At 29.4% G+C, this 23,295-nt stretch overlaps 1 protein-coding gene across 1 annotated transcript in view; it reads right to left on the bottom strand.

Moving 5' to 3' along the window:
• Window positions 1-23,295, bottom strand: part of LOC142329942 (glycine receptor subunit alpha-2-like) — a gene marked incomplete at its 5' end in the record, with an annotated part of 440,959 nt that overhangs the window by 23,171 nt on the left and 394,493 nt on the right. Inside the window, 3 exons of the mRNA XM_075374909.1 lie at window positions 2,373-2,507; window positions 14,152-14,234; window positions 18,915-19,138. Of these exons, the coding sequence (XP_075231024.1) occupies window positions 2,373-2,507; window positions 14,152-14,234; window positions 18,915-19,138 (442 nt within the window). The remainder of the gene's footprint in view (window positions 1-2,372; window positions 2,508-14,151; window positions 14,235-18,914; window positions 19,139-23,295) is intronic.

The following is a 23,295-nucleotide window of genomic DNA, read 5'->3' as shown; positions in this document are numbered from 1 at the left end:
GATCGATCGAGCCAGTTCATTCCCATGCATTCCTAATCTGGGTCTGGTAACACGGAATAAAATCTGTGTAGGTGTGTCAGTGGGCAGTATTGCAAAAGACGATTGTTAAATGGACTCTTTTCTAAAAGGGTTTCTTTTAGCCCCTTTCTGGATTTCTCCCGTGATTATATTTTCTACTACGTTGTTCTTAATTGGTAGGAATCCATCACTTACGTCCATTATACTGGTCTTGTTATAATATTAATAATTAAAAGAAACATTAAGATATTAGGTTTTAGTTAATTTTAACAGTACAGGAATATATATATATTTGACCATAAAGAAACTGAACCTAAAAGAAGTTCCAGCTACAACCTAGACACCCTTCAACATAGCTAATATTTTGTAGCATTTTGTAGTATTTAAGTACTATCACACTACCAGCAAGATGCTATCATTCATAGTTTTACGTTTTATGTGATTGAATAAGATTTTATAAAATTACATTTTATTGTGTTTGATGTTTGAAGCACTTTTCTTAAAGAAAATATTAAGGATACTGAAAGACTTATGTTTATTAAATTGTAGAAACTTTCACTAAAGCTTTTTACATATCACAAAAATATTATGTATAGACCATGACAATGTATGAGTTATTTAAAAATAGGCAAAACAACAGTCAATAAAAATAAATGTCCAGATAGTCTTCAACATCTATTAACTGATGACAATCACATAGAAAACATGTGCAAACACCAAAGAAAATCATCAGCTGACTTGTCTCTGACAAGATTTTTTTGACAGCAGCTTTTAAGGTTAGCAGACAAATTTCACAAAGGTTTCATATTGTTTAACTGTAGTGCAACATTTTCTCTTAGTGTTTATCGGATGATAATCACTTTCATGGATGTTCACACATAAAAAATAAATAAATATCTCAATAAGAATTGCTCTGATTTCTGCTGAAATTAAAGTGGGAATCTAAATAAAAATTAGAAAATAATAATAGAAATTAATAAAAAAAAAAATTGTTATAGATTTAAATTTAAATTCTGTAACATTATTTCTTATGATTTTCAGATAAAAAAAGAGATTATGTAACTAGGAATAATTTATATGTATATAAATAAATATATCCCAATATTTTTATGTACATCCATGAATGCCTGTAAGTAAAAAATTTCAGAAATTCTTTAAATTCATCCTGTAGATTTAAATCTTTCAGAAGTAATTAAAAATTTGGCTCTATCAGATAAAAAAAAAATCTAAACTGAAAAATATTCAATGTTGTGATTCATAAAGAAAAAGCAACTTAAAATCTGGCATGTTTATTTTTTTCTTTAATTAGTGGATTGCAAATCACACTGTTAAATTATATTTTTCAAAAAATCTTAAGTTATTTCCATTAAGGTAAAAATATTTCTATATATGTGTACTTGGGCAGAGAATAGTTCTTTATGACTGTTTAATATCTGGGAAAGTTAAAGAATAGGTGCTCTGAAACTGCACTGATCAAAATTTTTCCATAGTTTCCCCTAATCCTTCCAGGCAATTGATAGGTAATTTTTTTTTATCTATGGGAAAGCAGTATATCTATGCATTTCTGATGTGATCTAACATAATGTACATTATGTATAAATTTGAATATGTCATTAATTTATACCCACAGTTCAAGTTTCATCCATATTTATATATAGTACAACTTTTATTTTACAATTTCACTGTTACAGTTTATTTTCAATTTGGTGGTTACATTAAATATAACTACTAGCTTTATAGATAAAAATTGTATAATACTGACTATTTAAATGGAAAATACACGCAAGAAAGATAAATAAAAACAAAAAAATCAATCAATAAATAAAAAATTGATTTTAAGGTAAAATAAAATTAATACATTAAAAAATCTGGTAATGAAATTTCAAATAACAAAAGAACCTCAGAGAGATAGAGGAATATAAGTAGAAAGGGAAAAAATGGTAGAAAGAGTTCGAATGCATGATAATTAATAATTGAGAGCAGATGAAAGAACTGGATTAAGAAGGATTAACGATGAGACAAAGAATGATGACAGATAAAACAGAAAAAAAATGAATTAAAAAATGAAGTAGGAGAAGAAGAAAGAAAATTTGAATGCAATTTTTCATGTACTTATAAAGCATATTTAACAGAATAGACTTTTTGACATGAGTTAATTTGAATTTTAAATAACGACAATCATCACTAAATTAAGAGAAATATTTACATTTATAATTAACTTGTATTATATACTAAACAGAGAAATATAATAAAAATGGAAACATAAGTAACAAATCTTATCACTACTTATCTCCTTAAAAATGCACCATTTATTAATAAAGTCCTTATAAAAGAAAAAAATTTTAAGAACTTACCAATCTGGAATGTTTCCTGACAATCTGAAGGGATAATTTCAGTTATTTCAAACTGAGGCATACGTAAACCATTAGCCATAATTACTGGATTAAGTGTTTTCCATTCTAATCTCAATTCCTCAGTAGTCTTTGAAACTAAAATCAAACATGTAATGTTTATTAAAATCAAACATGTTGATGAGCATCAAATTTTTTAAAGCTTATCTCTATTTTTCCTGGTTGCAGTGATTAATACATGTAATTTCTTTGCTTACATATATACTACTAACCACAATTTTGTCTACTTTGTCCAGTCAGTTGAACCTACACACATGTATGAATAACATAAAAAAAAAAAAAAAATTGCTACCAAATTACACACCGAAATACTAAAATGTACTTTATTTTACCAATGAAATATTTTAAATTAATGTTTCATACATCTTCATTATTTACTAAGAAATACCAATCAATCAGTCTTGGAAAGTTTCAACTGGAAATAACTTAAAAACAAAATTACTTTAAAAGAATGATGATTTTTTTCTATAATACATTATAGAAAAACACGATAAAATTACTAGTAAATTATATTTTTTCTTGTATACATACATCTGTACCATGGAATGATTGGGTGAGTGTCAGAATTTCCATTACAGAGATGATACAAATTCATGCTGGTGATAGGCATGGAGATAGAAACACTTGATAGAGATATAAAGCTGAAGAAAATCCTCTAGGGAGTTACTTAGAATGAGCCAGTTTTAATGAGTCAACCAAAAATGAAACACTGAATTGAGGAGGATAGTATTACAAAGACTTAATTATGATTTACTCTAATTTTCAGTTACATATTTAATCATTTTAACCACAGTGTAACAAAGAAAATTATGTTACAAAAAAGTAACTTAAGAAAGTGATTTATTTAAAACAACTGCTCTCACTGGATAAGAGTGAGATGCATCCTTGGTTAGACCTATATCAAAATTCATAATCATCATGTGCCTGTGCTTACTTAATAAGAAAACTGTTCATTAAATCATTCTTTCAACATAGCAGATAAAAAGAGAGTACATAATTATATTCATAATACCAGCAATAGGATAACATTAACATAAAAATGAATCAATCTAAAAAAATATATAAAATTTGAAATTTGATTATATAAAACATGTAAACATTTAAAAAAAATTACATAATTGACATAAAATGTGCACAAATACAATAATCACATTATGATTTAAGGAAACAAGTTAAATATTATAAATAATAAAAAAAATGATAATTTATATTATTATAAGTACAAAAAGCAAACTTAGATAACATGGCACCTAAATTAAACTACAATATACTATATAAATGAATACTATAATAAATTGGATTCAAAATAATGTTTCTAAGTAGTGAATAAAGAAAAAAAATACTCATAAGATGATGAAAGAAAATTTAAAAACTGAAATTCAATCAATCAAAACTTCAGAAATCAGATTCATGGGACAAGGTTACACATGCAAATTACCAGATCTGTACTTCAACTGTGACATAAACTTTGACTTAGATGAATTTTTCCAAATGAGTACAGACCTTATGGCAATTAGACATAAATATCTTCTTCACGGAATTTCAAATGAAAATACTACATGGTATGACAAGGCTACTGAGAGACTCACAAAGGTAAAAATTTCTTACAAATACAATTTATTACCATAGACATATAACAAAAAAAAAAAAAGTAATAATAACAATGTATATTAATAATATACAAATTAAAAAGACAAAATCTATTTAATGACAGTTAAATTATAAAAACCAGAATGCATTCCAATTTACTAAAAATGATAAAATTACTGAAAGAAACTAATATTTCATTAACAAGATAAGAATAGAACAGTCTAAGGTTCATACAGCTCATTTTCTGCAAATATTAGTATCTTTATTGTTTACAGTAGAACTTCCCTATACTTTATGAATGAGAAGAATTCTGTCATTTTATTACTGTTTATCATTAACTCACTGAACAACTTCCTTCATTCACCCGCTGGAATACTTGTGACGTGTTCTTCAGTTGTTACCATACACACTTACTGATATCACCACATCACCATAATCATGTTGAACTCGAGCATGCAAAACTACTGTTATCGCTTGTTATCACGACTATGCTGAACATGGCCTTGCCAAACTACTCACTCTCCCTGCTGGTCCTTGGCAGTATTTATATTCCCTGGTCAGCAGAACCAGTACCCAACACGTCTCTTTAACTGTTTAAGCATAATAATTTTCATTGTCCGTGCCCTTACATTTTTCTATAAACTCTTATTCCGGTCTGGTAACCCTTCTGGTCATACAACAGCTTTTGGAGGTGCCATTGTCTGTATTACAAAGAACAGAATGTTAAATGGACCTCTTAGTCTGAGTAAAGAATCCCTGATTCTTCTTTTCATTATTGTTTTCTCTTTTTTTCTTCTTCATAGGAAGAAATCAGTTACCATGGTTTGTTATACTGGTCCTTTTACAACATAAAATCAATTGGACCTCATTACTTATGTCTGTGACAGAAAATAAATTTGTTCATTATTGAGTTTCTTCCACTTTACTAAGAGCTTTCAGGCTTAATCAAGCTGCAATCATAAGAGGTGCTTTTTAGGTGTTTTTTCATAAGAAAGCTACCTTGTAATGGGAACCATGATTCAACTTCGGAAAATTTTGACATGTCTTCTTCGCCTTTCACATCCCCCAGACCCCAAAACCATCAGTTCAAAAGTTAACATATATATATTTCACATTCTTGTGGACATGATAACTGCTGTAATTTTGCGACAATCACTTTCAAATTGATACATAAAATATAATGACCCAAAGTCTCGATCAAGTTCATTAATGGGCAAAATTAGACTAGGGGGGTGGAAATAGGGGGGAGGCCTTTTTGAAAAAACAAAATATCACTATAACTTTCTTATTAAGTAAAATATCGAATTTGTTTAAAGTTCCTACTATTTTTTGGATAAGAGTCTAAAACCTTTCTTACTAAAGTTTTATGATATCACCAACCACTGGCCCAGGAGGTGGAAAAATAGGGTTTGAAAGGAAAAAAAATAATACTTTCCTTAATAGACACATTATTGAATCAGTTTAAAGTGGTCGTTAGTCATCTAAACAATAGCTAAAATTTTTGTCTGAAACAATATTTGATATCACCAACCCTTATGACAAGGGATGACCAAAATGTTGCTGGAATTGCAAGAAAATAGGGCTTATTATATGCTAATCATTTGAAACTTTTTTCACATGCAACCATTGTCATATAGAGTAAATTTGAAGTATTTCTTAAATTTAAGGTGAACATTTTTTTTATCCCTTACTTAGCACTGGTGAAATCTATCTCCGCCTTCCGGCATGCCAAAAGATATTTTTTGTTTTTCTCTTTTAAGTTACAATATTTTTGAAAATAGTTTTATTGATCTTCTTGCTGTAGGGAAATAATTACAAGAAACTAGACTTAGTAGTCTCCTTTTATCAACCGATTCATTGCCTTCGACTTCATAACTATAGATTATTTATGTACTGAACTCTTGATCTGAATGTTTCATTTCAGATAATTCTTTTTTTTAATTTGCCCATTTATACTTCTAGTCATGGTTTTCAGTAAGCAAAATATCAGGTTGAGGGAAATGATCATCTTCAAAAATTTGAATATGACAGTTCATATCTGCTTCACAGCATCCAAATGAGCATCATATTTCTACAGATAGTAGTTAGAGACAGGATGAAATAATTCAATGTTCTCATTGAAATGATTGAAAAATAAAAATTATTGTAGAATGGAATAGTAGCTAAAAAATTTTCAATTCAGAACAATTGGTTGTTACAAACATATTAGTTAGAAAAACTGTCCCAAGAAAATATTCCATAATTTCATGATTCATTTCAGGAAAACCCAAAATTTTAATAATTGAAAGTTGCAACTGAAATAGTAAGATAAGAAATGCTTTATAATTGTCCCATGATATTCCACCATAAATACTGGGAAGAAGCAAACAATATAAAACATTACTATTAACAAAAAAGAAAAAAACATGGTAAAGCAAAGTTAAATGATGAGGGTATTTAAAACCAGCTGTATAGTAAGTTTGAAACATTCATAAAATTATTATACACATTATGAAGAGTGTGTTAGAAAATTAAGAACTATTCCTTAACATATTAACGAGAACAGTGAAAAGGTTCACTGAACCTCATTAACAGATATTAATGCAGAGGTTCAATTAGAAGGGATTTTTTTTTTAGAAATTCATTAGTTTAATTTTATTTTTACTTTATATGTTGGTTATATAATTTTTTTCTAAATGTGTTATTAATTTTTTATCATTGATAAAATACCATCAATATATTTAAATTATTTTCATAGCTTGTAACTTATGTTTATTTGTCGATAAATGTTCTGCATAATGGATGTTTCTGAGATTTGACAGAAACATACATTATTCAAATCATATAAATTTTCTTGGTATAACAATTAAATTAAAACGTATAAAACAGAATCCTGGAAAGAATGTATAGAATGATTACATCAAATGAATGACACATGATATTTATCATAAACAAGTGTAAAATAAAATAAAAACAATTATCACAGTAAAACATTATTTCCTGTAAATGAAGTTTAAACAAACAAAAGGAAATCTTTAAGCTGTAAATACATTTAAAAAATTGTAGAGTTTATTAAAATCTCATAATAGAAAAATAAAACTACATGCACTTTGACACCTAAACTATAAATTTTCATATTTAAAAAATGAGGAAAAATATTTAATTAAAAATTCATGTGGAATTTATAAAATTAAACTAACCATTATAAGAAAATATGCATTAGTGAAACAGTCAACCAAACCCAGATATGATGAAAATTACATAACTGTTATGATGACACAAACTTTCAGTATGATAATAGAACATTAATTGAAAAGTAAACGCAGTCATAAGCTCTAAAAGTAATTTAGATTTACTGAAGGTAACAATGATAAAAAAAAACTTTTAAAAAGAGTTTTGTGTGTGTGTGTGTGTGTGTGTGTGTGTGTGTGTGTGTGTGTGTGTATGTGTATGTATGTGTGTGTGTATGTGTGTGTGTGTGTGTGTGTGTGTGTGTGTGTGTGTGTGTGTGTGTGCATGTGTGTGTGTATATTCTATACACCTGTTTTCTCACACATACATACACACACACACACACACACACAAAGATAAATTAATGAACTACCAATCAGTTTGAAAATGATAGCTATTTAAATTGGTAACATTGACAACACTAACTATATAAAAGAATATTTGAATTAAACCATCACTGTTCAGGTTACCATGATCAGAAAGAATTGTTAATGATAAATATAATATTTTTGTATGCTATCACTTTACAAATTATGTTAAAGAAAATACAGTGAATGCTACTATTGAGCACTATCCAACAGTAAGGTAAGGTTTCTCATACTAAAGTGTGAGAAGTACTGTGTTGAAAACTGTGCGATAGATTTAAACTTGTTAGTGGAATCAGTCAGTTGTGAGCTACATTTCGAAGAAGATAAAGTGATAAAAGATAAGAAGATAAATAGTTTTAAAGTGTGCTATAATTCATAGATTGCAGACAATATATTAAATTAAAACTTTGCTTCAAACTGTAAAACAGTGCTAAAGAAAGATATTAAAAGTTAAAATTAATTTTTGGCGATTTTTTTTTTGAGGGCAAAAAAATATGGTTATCATCAACTGAATTTTTGGTGATACTCCAGTGACAATATTTAGCATTTTGAGCAACTGCATAGTGGTTGTGAATTGGGATATTGATTAAATTCAAAAATAAGCAAAATGATTTTGTCGAGGCTAAAGACTGCTAAAAAACCCTGAACATTCAAAGTGGTATTATTAAAGCATTTAAAATATGATTTGAATAGAAAAAGATCACATAAATATACAAATAGTTTCATCCTCATAATGATACTGCTTTGTGTCGTACAACATTTCTAGTATGGCAATTTCTAACAAATAAAAATATCACACTGTGTCTTCAAACAATTTTTGATTGGATCTAGCATCATATGACTTCTGGTTCTTATATGAAGTTAAAATGACCATGAGAGGTTTGAAATGTTTTGAATGGATTTAGGTCACCAAAATAATCACAGCAGCACAATTAAAGATACTCACAAAAGACAATTTCAGAACTGGTTCAGAAAATGACAAAAATGATAGGGTAAGTGTTTAAAAGTGACAGGGAATATATAATTTTGTGTAATTCAACACATTTTAGCAAATTACTTACAGAGGAAAATTAATTAGTTATACACTACAATAGTGCTTGCTGCAAAAAATTCATCGATAGCCTACTTACGAAAACTTATTGAAAGTTACTTAAGAAAGTTTACTCTATTTTTAAAAACTTTAACTAAATAAATTCATTCTTTTTTTTTTAAATTCACCCAATGATAGAATTATTTGGATAAATTCATAACGTTAAGGAAAGTTTAAGTTCAATCAAAATATTGAAAAATCAATCAATCTTTTGGTATGAGTTTCCAAAGTTTCAGTATGTAGTTTCAGTATGAGAAACTACCAAAGGAATCAATGAGGAACTATCAATGAGGAACTATCTATGAGGAACTACCAAGGAATCAATCATCAATCTTTTGATTCCTTGGGTTGAGGAATCAAAATATTTCCAGCAGTACTTGGTACATTCATACATGCATATATGCTTATGGACATTCTAATTTATATATATATATATATATATATATAATGATCTACTATTTTAAATAATTTTAAGTTTCAAATAATGATGACAGTATCATTGAAAGTGCTACTGTGTGGCAATAAAAAACTAACATACCCTTACAAAGTATATTAAAATATATATTTGATGTTACAGTTAAAAACAAAACAACTTAAAACTAATCTACTCTAAAAACTGATAAACAACTTTTAGATTTAGAAAAATTACAAAAAAAAAGAAAAGAATTGAAATTATTAAATTATCCTAACATATAACTTCATAAATTGTTATCTAAAAGTTTTAGTAGTGTCCCTCAACACTGTATAAACAGTTTTAAATACTTTCCCTTCTCAGAATATTGTAAAACTTATTTAGAAGTCAATGCAGTTAAGATCTCTTCTTGACAACTAAAAAACTGTATCCTGATGGAAGTGACCTACCTTCAGAGGAGTTTCACTGGGTGAATTTGCCTGTCAAGTTGAGAAAATACTTTCTTTATGTTATTAAACAAGATTTTTTAAACTAAACAACAGTTTGAAACTTTTTTATGAGTTTAATCTATACTTCATTGACAACCCTCTTCTGCAGATCTGAATGATTGTCACAAAACAGGGATGGGTAACCTGTCACATTAATAGAATTTTCAACAAAAATTATCAGATTTTTTTTTTATTTCTCTAAAGAAAGGATAAAAAGAAGAATTTTTAAAAACATCTTATTTAGGATATAAGAAATTTACAATACTTTATTTAATCAACATTAAGAATTTTGTATAATATATTATTAACACATGTTTAACATAGAATTTTTTTTTATTAATTCACAAAACTTCACTGTAAAATCTTCATTTATATAAGTTTCATTATGAAGATACAGAATGGAAATTTTGTAGTATATGAAAAATTCCCTGACTGATTAGGATTCAAACCCAAGAGCTTCCAGACGAATAACTGAGGTACTACCATTACAGAGGCTGACAAACTATTTAGAAATTATAAATAGCTTCTTTTTTTTTTTAATTATGTCCAAACTGTATTTTAGCATTTCTTGTTAAAAGTAAAACAGAAGATGAAACATAAATGTCAACAAAAGCCGATTTCACATACATGCTACCAACAATCAGTGTATGTGATTATAATGTATTTAACAGAAGTACATACAGTGTTATCATTTTCATTCAGAAAACAAGAATCCTACAACATTTTAAAGTTTTATTCAAAGGATAATTGGTCTTTTCCATTAGCCAAATTTCTGTTACTCAAGAACTGATGCCTTAAGTGCTCAACTGATTAATCTACTGTCCAATTCTTTTTTTACAATTAAACAAGGAGTAGCATATATTCATTTTTTTTTAATATTTACACTATTCAAAAACTAATATTTAAATAAAATAAACAACTAAAAATATCTTTATTATTAATTTGAATATACTTATTTTTAGATTCAAAATAATAATTCGTGTAATGAAAAAATGTGTAAATATGAAAGTATATCTAATTACTTAAACTTAGTATAACCTGAAAATGATATAACATAAAAAGTCAAAACTTATACTAAAACCTATCAAAGTAAACTTAACATAATAAAAATGAATAATGATATAAAAAAATTACAATGCAGATCAATAAACAGAATTTACCAAGGCAGCAAATCATTTTTTATTTCAATAATCTTCTTTTTGCAGCTTTTTCCTGTTATTGAAAAATCTGATGTGGACACCACATGAGTTCCTTGTATGCCTATTAAATTACATATACACATTTTTTGCTGCATTTCATTTAACACGTTCAGTACGATTGTTTGATATTAACAGAATTAATTGTAAACGGTTCTTATCCTCGGAGAAAAAAGGTAAGCAGTTACAAAACGACGCTCTTGTTCCCGTCGTCAAGAACTCACACTTATACAGAGTGCTCTATTGGCGTCTTTTGTAGCTACGCCCTTAACTATACTATGCTGTACACTACATGAAGTATTTATTTATTTTGCCCGTTCTTGACTCCGGCAACAAGAACCGTGGTTAGAGGCAATAAAACGTTTTTGAAATATTTTCTTATAATTTTTTCCAAAAAAAAAAATTATGATATATTCTTGTAAAAACTTTTTGTTATTATAAAATACTTTTATCAATAAACAAAAATCGTCATTAGTTATCATCATTAGTGTTTTTTTTTACAACACACTTTTATTAAGAATAAACCCGGTTAGTTTTTCTGCAGTGTATCGGTTTGTTTCCTCTACTATTAATTGAAAAATATCGCTATATACGACCAAACTATAAATTTGGAGTGGATTATCAACTTCAATGGATTCCATGTTATATTGTTCGCCTAAAGGAAAATCGAGAAAGTCAGGATCTGATACAACTATCTGCTACCAATTATTTTGTGATTCAATACTTATTGACGGCGAATATTCCGGCTGCTGCTGGTGACTTGCTGACGGCTGCGAATTAGTACCTGTCTCTGAACTTACTAATGGCAACACATCCGTCTTCGGCCCCTGCTGATCTGGCTCTGTTGATTGACGCGAACTACTAGTTGATGGTTTTGATTCCAGAATATTATCATTTTGACAAGTTTCATCTCTTTCCTCGCAGTCACTTGTATCACTACTGTCACTGCTAAATTCAGTTTGAGGTTCATTCTGGTCATAATCACTATCATCACTACTAAATGGTTCACTTTCACTTTCAATGTCAGGTTGCATCAAAGCTAATGCGAGTAACTTCTTTCCTCGTGAAAACATAATCTTATTTTATCTAAAGAACAAAACGACACAAACTAACTAGATCAATGGTTGTACACAAACTGAGGAGCAGCATTGCAAGACCAAAAGTATTGATTGAACGATCTGACAAGAATCAATATGTCTTATATGTATTCAATGACCCTATATGATATATGATGCAGACGTAAGAGCCATAAAATATAGTCTTCTAATATGCATGAATCATCATGTCTGTGTGTTTTCGTTATTGACTCTGAGCGCAAGAGCCGCTATTAACATATAACTTTATAACATAAAATAGGGTCTTGGCGCTACGCACAAGAATATGTTATGCAAAGAAACGGCTATTGATCCCAGGGTCAAGAACACAATAATCAATAAAATTAAAAAAATTAACACTATATGCCTATTATTCTTTTGGAATACATATAATGAGTAAGAAAAAACAAATAAAACAACCCCCCTTTTGATTAAGTTATACCAAGAATTATGCCCGTCACTAGTAAATGAAATTTTCTTGACCTCAGGTCCAAGAACCCTAAAGAACGTGTTAAACCTGTTTCATTTGAAAGTGCGATACGATCCTCCATTTCTTTAATAAAGTGGACAGTTACACAATTGATGAAATATTAGTTTTTATTAACATCAAATATTTATACAATTATTAATTCAACAATCTTAGATGAAATATTAGGATAGAGTAAAAGTCCCTTTATTACTCATATTACTAGATCAGTATTATTCTTATCTTCATGAGTTGCTGATTAATAAAAGTTTCAGTTTTCTGGTGTGTCATATAAATAAAAGTTAATAATAATTAAACTATTCCATTTAGTGAACTCCTGTATACTGGTTACAAATGTTAATTTCAACCTTACAGTATAAAATATTCAGTTTTTATTATTTGATTATTTGGTGAATAATTAAAAAATGAAAAAGAAACAAACATACAGTAAAAATAAAGATATCATGAAGAAATATATTTAAAAAAAAAAAATTACAAGAAGATGAATATGAAGAGGAAGAAAATGTTAAGAACGAGGGAAGAATAAAAAAATTAAGAAAAGATGATAAACGTAAAGAGGAAGTAAATGTTAAAACCAAAGAATGAATAAAAAGACTAAGAGAAGATGATAAATATAAAGAGGAAGTAAACATTAAAACCAAGGAAAGAATAAAAACATTAAGAGAGGATGATGAATATAAAGAGAGAGAAAATTTGAAAACTAGAGAATGTGTTCACAAATTAATAAAAGGATTATATCAAACCAAACAATGATTAAATGATGATCAACTCCGACTTAGGGAGAATATTATCTCACAATATCAGATGAGTAATGAACTATATGATAAGAATTTTTTGCAATTTATTAAAGATCGAGCATGTATGCCTCAGTGTATTTGTTGCTCTTGTTATCTTTCAATTACTCTGTAGTTTAAAAACTTTAAAATGTAGATAAAATTAAACAAAATTCCAGAATAATTAAATAAATTTAAAGAGACATTAAACTAGAAAATCCAAAAATAATATGATTCTAAATTATAATTTTCAATTAATATTAAATAATTAGATGTTTCACCAAATCTATTACATATATACATAGGTAAAAATGCCTATTAAATTACATATACAACTTTTAGTACATAAAATTTTATTTCAAAAATAACTTCTGATTTCTTTTTAGATTTTTTTTTATTGTTACTTGTATTATTGAAATAGTTATTGTAAATTGTTTTTACAATTATAGGTTAATATAATTTAAATTAAATTTAAGAAAAAAAGTTAAAAAAAAGGAAATAAAGTTTAAAGACTAAAACCAATGTGTCTTTCCTTGTAAGATCCAAATATTTCATTAATTACATTTTTTTTGACTATAACTCTGGAACCAATGAAAATAAGTACCACTTATGATATTGTTGAAAAGCTTTCAATGAGAGCTTATTACTGTAATTAAGAAAAGTCCAAAATGCAAGTTTTTTTGATTTTGGGCTTTTTTGGACACTTTGTGTTCAGTTGATTGCAGTCAAAATGGGAGGTGCACAACTAGATGTTACAACAGTCCTAAATCCAAAATTTCAACATCCTATGCCTAATTATTTTTGAGCTATACGAGATATGTACGTACAGATGTCATACCAAAACTAGTCAAAATGGATTCCAGGATGATTAAAATGGTTAATTTCATTGAAATCTGATAACTGAATCACAATAGTTCCTTTACTTTGTACAAGGAAGTAAAAAAGATACCAAAAAATTAAAATTCATTTATTCTATAGTAAATATTTTAGAAAATGAAAGGTTAAGCTACTTACAACTTGCAATTTCCATTGTACAAATTTGATTATCCAGAGGAAATTTTGATAGATCCATCATGCAAGAAAAAGACAATTTTAATCTGCAATCATAAATTAAATAATAAAATACAAATGTACATGTTTTATTGTAATTCAAATTTTATATTATCAATTGTTAAAAATTTATTCTTAATTATAAACTTTTGAAAAATAAACTGAATCAATTTTATAAATAAATAATTTTTAATAACTTACTTCTCAAAGTTTTTAGTAACGCTTCTAATTATGATTACCGATTAGTACCGCTGTATTAAGCAGATGTTATTAGTGGTGTTTTTTCTTTTTAATTAAGCAGACACATGTTTAAATTAGAATATAAAATATACTGGTTTGAATAAAATGTTTTCATTTAGTATAAGGGATTTTTACATTTATATGTCATAATGTTCAAGTATGTAAAGATGTAACCCCTTTTGGTGTATGTGTAGAATATTAATGTAGCTGTAAATGTTTGTGTATTTGTGATTTGTTTGAGATAGTTGGCAAACGTTGTATATGTTACTGTGGAGGGCTTTCAAGTGATCATTGAATCTTTGATTGATACTGCATCATGCTTGACCACTGCAGAGTGTTATGCAGTTAAAACAATAGATTAGATAGATACCTTGAAATTGCATAAATAAATTCATACAAATACAAATGTCAAAATACAAGAACACGTAAAATATTAAATAAAAAAATTAAATATCCACCAAAATAGTATCATAAAAGCATCTTCCATCTTTTGAAACTCACATAGCTGAAAAATAATAATAAAAATTCCAAATAAATAATATTAATATAATAAAAATCAAACAAACACAACAGTTATCATTAACGCTAATCCATTAACAGTATGATTTTAGATTACATTCAATAAAATAATACCACAGAGCTTAGAAAGGATCCAACTGACAAATTATAAACCACATTTAACAACCTATTAACAAATCTAAAACTTTATACCTAACACACAAATGATTCATTAAAACAAATATCATCCTGTAGCACCATACCCTTCAAACCTTTCCAGAACCCAACAGCATTATATACATCATAAATTAACCCTGCCTATTAACTTATTTAACTCATGATCAAGGTTATCAAAAAATTCACAAAACAGAACAGATATAATAAAAAAAGTAAAATACATCAGCATATCCCATAATACAGTGTATTATTATTTGACATAACAAAACTATAAACTAATAAACCAGTAATAGAAATTCTCTATACTATTAAAAACCAATTATAACATAACAAAAGTACTACAAGAACATATAGAATTCTTATCGTTTCTCCTATTTCCAGCTGAAATCCTACTACAATACATTTAATCAGCAGACATATCTACCAATAAACAACAAAAAGTTTTATAAAATAACATCTTGCATAGACATGTTGATATAATGTTATCGTATAAAGGCAACAAAAGTCAATGTAAATCAACTTAATGGTTGATTATTTTAAGTTTGCTGTAATGCTATGTTTAATTTTGTTAAGTTTGCTTGTAGTTAATATGAGGGTGATTTTTTTTCAAGGTCTGATCGGTCACAAAATTAAAACCACAGTGAAAATAAACATTTTTTATTTGTAACAAGTACTTACATAGTTACGCTATTTCTCATCATAGTCGCCACTCTGATTTAGACATTTGTCTTAGTGTAGTACCAACTTTCCAATACCCTCGTCATAGAACAGAGCCGCCTGTGTTTTCAGCCATGTTTCTATGCTGGTCTGCAGCTCCATGTCTGTGCCAAAATGTTGTCCTCCTAGCCAGCGTTTCATGTGAGTAAAGAGGTGAAAATCAGATGGGCCAAGTCCGGGGTGTATGGTGGGTGATGAAACACTTCCCAACGAAAATGCTGCAGGAGCTTCTTAGTTACAGCTGCAGTGTGCGGCCGAGCATTGTCATGGAGAAAGACAATGCCTGATGACAACATTCCTCTCCGCTTATTCTGAATCGCCCTTCGTAGACGTTGAAGAGTCACGCAGTATGAGGCTGCATTGATGGTCATGCCACGTTCCATGAATTCCACCAAGAGACTCCATTCCGGTCCCAGAACACAGTAGCCATACACTTTCTGTTGGAGAAGGTTCTCTTGAATTTCTTTGGTTTACTGGGAGAATGAGAACGCATCCACTATTTGGATTGTTCTTTTGTTTCTTCAGTTTCGAAATGGACCTATGTCTTATTTCCTGTGACAATTCTGTTCAAAAAATCTTCTCCTTCATTTTAGTAGCGCTGGAGAAACATTAGGGAGGTGTCCAATCTCATTGTTTTGTGATGGTCAGACAGCATCTTGGGAACCCATCTCGCACACAGTTTACGGTACTGAAGTCTTTCACTCTCAATGGTGTAGAGAGGTGACCTTGAAATTTCAGGAAACGAATCACTCAATACAGAAATTGTGAACCATCGATTTTTTTTTAATTGCCTCATCCACTCGCTCAACGAGACCATCGGTTGACACTCACTTCCTTCCCTGACCGCCTGTATCATAAACATCTGTACGTCCTAAAGTTCCTGCACCATTGTTGCACTTTGCTGTCGCTCATTGAAGTTTCACCGTACACATTACTTATTCGTCAATGAATTTCAGCTGCATTACACCCCTCAGCCTGAAGAAATCGAATTACCGCACTTGGCGAAAGATGCTATTGTTGTAGACATGTTTACGTCCTAGATGCGTGTTCAGAATTAAACAAAGTGACATGGCGTGATTTAAGGCCATACTAGAGACGTTGCGCAGCACATATGAGCAAAGGTTCATCCGATTTTTGCACGGGTTTTTATTTTGTGACCGATCGGACCTTGAAAAAAAAATAACCCTTGTATATGTCAATACATCTTTAATAAAATAAACTGTAAATTAAGCATACAGATTGATATAAATAAAAATAAATACATTTTTATTCCCATTGCAAAACCAACGAACAATGACAGGAATTCTCAATTCAAAATACCTTAAATCAACCAAACTCACATAAACTATCTGCTTTTAGAAGTATTATCCTCAGATTACTCAACACACCCATGTTATCTAAAGACCAGAGAAAAATTTAACATTAAACAATCCCAGGTATCAAATGTAGGTTCATTAACACACTCCTACCTAAAATAAAAAAATAAAATAATAAAAAATATATTAATGTATAATGTAACAAAGACTGAAAAAATAATGTAATTTTTAAAAATCTGGATTAATACAATGTGATTTTTAGATTCAAATACGACATTGGAATTTTTAGATTACTACATATAAAGCACAACTGCCCAAAACAGTGGCCATGAAATATATAAAATGAATTGTTCCAATGGCACAGTGTTTTAAACCCAGCAGGACACAGATCACAACCACAATTAACGCTTGGAAATCCTCTATAGCAATGCAAGACCGACTAAAAATGTTTTGAAAAAAGTAATTAAAAATATTTTTATTCAGAAAATTCTGTCTTTTTAAAAGTCTATTTTTTAGAATTAATTTTCAATGAAAACTGTCATGAAAACACATCAAAAAAGTAGAGTCAACTATAAAAAAAACTGAATTACAGATCGTTTAACTGAGCCAGTAAGACAGGATTCATTATATAGAATTGATATTTGTTATTTAGAAAAAAGAAAAAAACTTCATGTTTTACCAGAACAATACTATATGAAGAAAATTAATAATTTCAAAACTTAATAACTCTGGTCTATAAAAAAAAATGTTTTTTCATCATTTGCATTCATAAAAATGTATCTTATACTGTGCTAATTTTAAATCTGTAAACCAAAATTGAATGGAAGGCAGTGCATTTTAGTAATATGGATCTAAAGAAAACCTGACTTTTTTAAGTATTATTTAATCCAAAGTATGATATTATTTTACCTAATATATGATTTTCTTTGGTTTTCTCCTATATTATCTTGGGAAACTCTCCAGTCTCCAGCACTAACCGCAAACATATTCAGGCTCAATTTTCCCTAATAGTGAGTTTCCATTATTGATATATCTTGGTGAAAACATTCACCATGCTCATCGCATATATCACCAAAGTAAGGTGGTAAAAAAATTTAAATGTGAATGCAGTATGTGTATTTTTAGACATATTGCATTCTATTTTTTAATATTTTTTCAAGAAGTTCACTCACCAACTCTACGTACTTCTCGGCTTTCTATTTTCCTAGCAACAATTTAACAATATTTTGAAATGATACTTATGCTGCTGTCTCAGGTTCATTCAAACTCCTCTAATTAGTTTACGTATCTGTGTTCCAAAAAATATTCCTTCTTTGATTTTTGCCTCGCTGATCCTGGGAAATTTGCTGTTAAGGTATAAGAAACCTTGCCCATTATGATCTATTGCTTTGAAAAATTTTTTCATCAAACCAAATTTCATATGTAATGGTGGAAGATACAAATTCTTCAGATTCACAAGAGCTTGACAAATAAGAATTTACTGCCCAGCTATGAATGCTTCTCTCTTAGAGCAGTCTTTGTTAATGTAGTGGTTTGCCTTTGATGTAACTCATTGGAAGAACAATTTCCATATACTTTTGAAAAGGAATAATTATAATTAAAAATCATCGCATAAATTTTGGGGAATTTCTACGAAATTCATAGATCTATATATTTTATCGAATAGAGATTTATAAAATCATTAAATTCATAATTATTCAAACTGAAGATCCATGTAAATAATAAAATAAAAAAGTTCAATAAATACTACAGAATTTAAAATAAAGCAAGACTAATTACCTTAGCATATACAATATTTCTCCATTAGGTGTTATTCGTATAAGTACATTTGGAACAGTTACAAACTGAAATTCTGCATCTTTAGCATTAGGAAAATATACTTCTGGTTTCCATATTGCTTTGACGAGATTAGGATCATTTAAATCTAAAACTTCAGTAATATCTGGATGCTTAAGTCTTTCATCTTGCCATTTCTGCCTTAAATATAGATCAACTTCATAATCCTGTAAATGGAAAAAAATTACACAGTTATTAGTAATCTAACATATTACTTATAAAACAAGTAATTCAAATTAAATACATACATAGTTATAACACATATCGAAGCCATTTACTGCATTCCAATCTCCATTTTCCTTTATTAAAAATATCCTCATCACTTAATTGTCTACAATGAATTGTTTCATTCTCTTGTCCTTGCCACCTATTTCTTGGTCTTCCCCTTTTCCTTTAATGCAATGAAGACTCCAACCCAAAATATGCTATGTCAGCGATTATCATCATTCTTTGCATGTGCCCATTCAGTATAAGTAGTTTCATTTAAATGGTGTGCTCTAACGATGAGTTTATTCTCATTTCTTCCCTAATTCTTTGTTACTTACACAAACCATCAGAGTCCTGTGATAACTACTCCAAAACTTCATATACATTGCTGTTTTTCATATTTTTGGGTTTTTATTAATTTCCAAACCTCTGCACTGTAGGTAACTCTACTCACCATAAATCAAACTAACACCCGTTTTTTTATTTTTTAGATATGCTGCAGTTGCCGAATAATAAAATCTTTTTAGCTTGGCTTTAATTAACATATTAATCTTATATGTTCTGTTTGATGACAGTGTAACTCCCAGATACTCAAATTCATTTACGCATTGAATTATTACATTTCCCATTTGCAGGTTCTTCTCTTGTCCTCTGACAAGAAATACTTAATCTTATCAATATTTATTTCTAAACCCCCACTTTTCATACCCTCTCTCATCTTCTTAAAAATAGGTTGTCATCCTTGTTTTCAGCTAAAATTACTTAATCATCAGCAATTAAAAAACTACATACCTATCCATCATCCAAAAACTATACTCCTGGCTTACACTTCTGTTTCCAATCATTTAAAAATTATATTTATATACATTTTGAAAACAGTTGGGAAATAAATTTCATTCACATCTGTTTTAAAAGATAATTTAAGACAGCTTAACTTATCAAATACAAATAAAAAAAATCTCTTAAAAAGTAAATAAATAAACCAAACAACTGAAAAGACATAATTAAATATTTGTGGGTGTTTTAGCTACAAAAACTGTAAGGTATACTTATTCATCAGTAATATTTGTCCGTGTAGGTAATAAAAACAATGAAGAAATGGGTAAATTGGCAGTTATATCATAAATGCTAAAAGTAAAACAATGCATAATATCTAGTGTTTACCTTGCGAATATGAAGTTCAATTATATCATATATTCACCCCATATTACAAACCACAGAACCAATGATAATAATTTAAAAACTAAGAAGAATTTTAAGGACCAAATAATCATTCTGAAGAATACCAAAGCATTATTATTTTTACAACGGTTAACATTTAAGGTTAGATTTAAGATGTTTAAAATGTGGGTGATACCAGCTTCCATAGCACACTGGTAGCATCTCAGCCTTCATTCGGAGGTCAAATCCCAGTCAGGCATGGCATTTTCACACATGCTACAAATCACTCATCTCATCCTCTGAATCTGAAGCAATACCTAACGGTGGTCCCAGAGGAAAAAAAAGGTGATTCCTTAATGTATTCTTAACCAGTACCGCAGTGCCACCAAATGCTCTACAATGTGGGTGATTAGTGGTTCTAACACAGAAATATTTATGGTTAGTAGAGTGTGTTTCAGAAATAAGTATGATGTCTAAAATTTCCATAACTAACACTGCCTTCAATTCCTTCCTTACTCATTAACCATTGATGTACCAGGTCATAATATTTAAAGACCTCCTCGCCATTAACAAATCTTTGTCAGTAGGCTTAACAAACTACCTCTTTGTTGTACCAAGGGTTCAATCTTAGCTGCTAGGTTATCTATTTTATCTTTACCACCAGAATCACCAAAGTCTCTGTTGTCTGTAACCGCGGAATAAGATCGGGGAAGATCAGAAGAACGACCTTTTGAGTTTTCTTGCGACTTCCGATTCAGAGAAGGAAAGTTACTTTAATTGATGTTGAATGTTCTCGCTTGCGATCCTAAAGAAGTGAGTTACCTCTCATAAGTGACTGTTTGCCTCTCCTTTCGTTCCAAGAAAGTCCTGTACACCCTACATCCCTTATAATTTGCAGGGTGATCCAAATGGCAGATTGCACATTTTGCCAGAGTAGTATTATCCTTCTTGGCACAGTCTGCGGTCTATGTCCACCTGCATACTTGACGCATCTGTATACTTTATGCACTTGTTAGCTAGGTTAGCCAACTAACCTACTACAAATAAGTTAGTTTAATCTGAAAATAGAGATCTAACAGTAAAAAATAAATAATTATTATTAGGTATCTTCTGGTTTCCAAATTACGGAACCTTAATCACTACAAAGTATAAATCAATAATTCAATAAAATAATATTAAACTACATAAAAATAAAAACACAACATCCGAATTCAAATATTATCAGCTGATTTTTTTCATTTCACAATTTTTAAAGCAGCAAGTTTTCATCTAAAATGTGCCTGGTTAATTATTTTATTTTATAAAACTGCTCTTAAAATGATTTATAAATAAAAAAATAAATATTCTGTGGTAATTTAAAAACCGTTTACGTTTCAAATATGATAATTATTGGCTATAAAAATTCAAATTGTGTTACTGTTCAGACCAGGGTCTATTACACTGAAAATTCGCGAATCTCTATTTGAGGTTGCTAATGACATAAGTTAATCAGTTAATTCCTTCAGAAATACGTATCACTGAATTTTATTCTCCAGTTTAAAATTGTAATTGGGTTAGAATTTAACTGAACATTATAACTATGAGTAATTATTTAGAGGGCATGATTAATAGTATTATACTAGTACGCATGGATAGGTAGCTCTTCGTGTACTATTATGGATTATAGTAATCCGTATTTGTCGAGCTCGTGGAATAGATAATTAAGTTTATCTTGTATATACTCAAACCTACTTTAAAATATATTAACTAGACCTCTGTATCATCATTGTTGATTAGGGTGTAGGTCAGGCATTCGTTATTTTCTGCAAATATTTTTTTTTTTTAAATATGATTAAAACTAATGTTTGTAAATTAAAAATAATAATGATCTTGATCTAAAACTCGACTTAATAAAATATATTAACCCTGAACTTGATCCGTAAATAATCGCATAAATTATTTAGTTCTACGAAATGTTTACAATTCTTTTGACTAGCTTATATTTCACTCTTAGTCAGTACAAAACTGAATAGTTTGCAACAAAATAAATAACTGATATTTCAGTTATACAGAACTGAGACAAAAAAAAATTTCCTTTATACCAGGGTCCGGCATATAAATCTGACGATTTTGTAGAAATTGTTATGTTGGCACTACTGTCAATGAGAAGGCGGGAGTGTTGTACATCGACAGGTCTATTCATGCTATTTCAGTAGTCAGTATGTCGTGGTCGGGTGAACAACGAGCGTTTGTGATTGAAGCCTACTTTAAAAATAATTACTCGGTTATTGTAACACAGCTTTTATTTCGCAGACATTTCAATTTAAATCGATACGCGTCTGTTCCTAGTAGGAATACGATATTGTTGTGGGTGTCGAATTTTAGGAACACATCGTCTGCTTTAAAAATGAAACCAACAGGACGAAAACGGATTGTGAGAACGCCTGAAAATATTAACGCTGTAAGATTAGCTGTTCGCGGTCTCCACGTCGTTCAGCAGCGAGACATGCTGCTGCGCTAGCCATTTCTGATCGAAGTGTACGACGAATTCTTCATGCCGACCTGAAATTCCATCCGTATAAGATGATGTTAGTACAGCAACTTAATGCAAATGATTGGGCGTCTTGCAAAACAGCTTGCAAGGTCATACTCAAAAATGTCCACCAGGATGCCATTATTCTTTTAAGTGACGAGGCGCATTTTCATCTGTCAGGATTTGTGAATAAAAAAAATTACCTTTATTGGGCTTCGCATAATCCACAGCAAATTCTTGAAAAACCACTTGACTGTCAATATGTTACAGTGCGGTGTGCGGTTTCAAAGTTCGGCATAATTGGCTCGTATTTTTCTGAGGAGATAAATCGCATTCTTCATGCCGACCTGAAATTCCATCCGAATAAGATGATGTTAGTGCAGCAACTTAATGCAAATGATTGGGCGTCTTGCAAAGCAGCTTGCAAGGTCATCCTCAACAATG

This window comes from Lycorma delicatula, chromosome 9 (assembly GCF_047948215.1).
Source record: "Lycorma delicatula isolate Av1 chromosome 9, ASM4794821v1, whole genome shotgun sequence".
NCBI lineage: Eukaryota > Metazoa > Arthropoda > Insecta > Hemiptera > Fulgoridae > Lycorma > Lycorma delicatula.
Note: the sequence above shows the minus strand (reverse complement) of the source record. Positions and strands in the feature narration are given on the sequence as shown.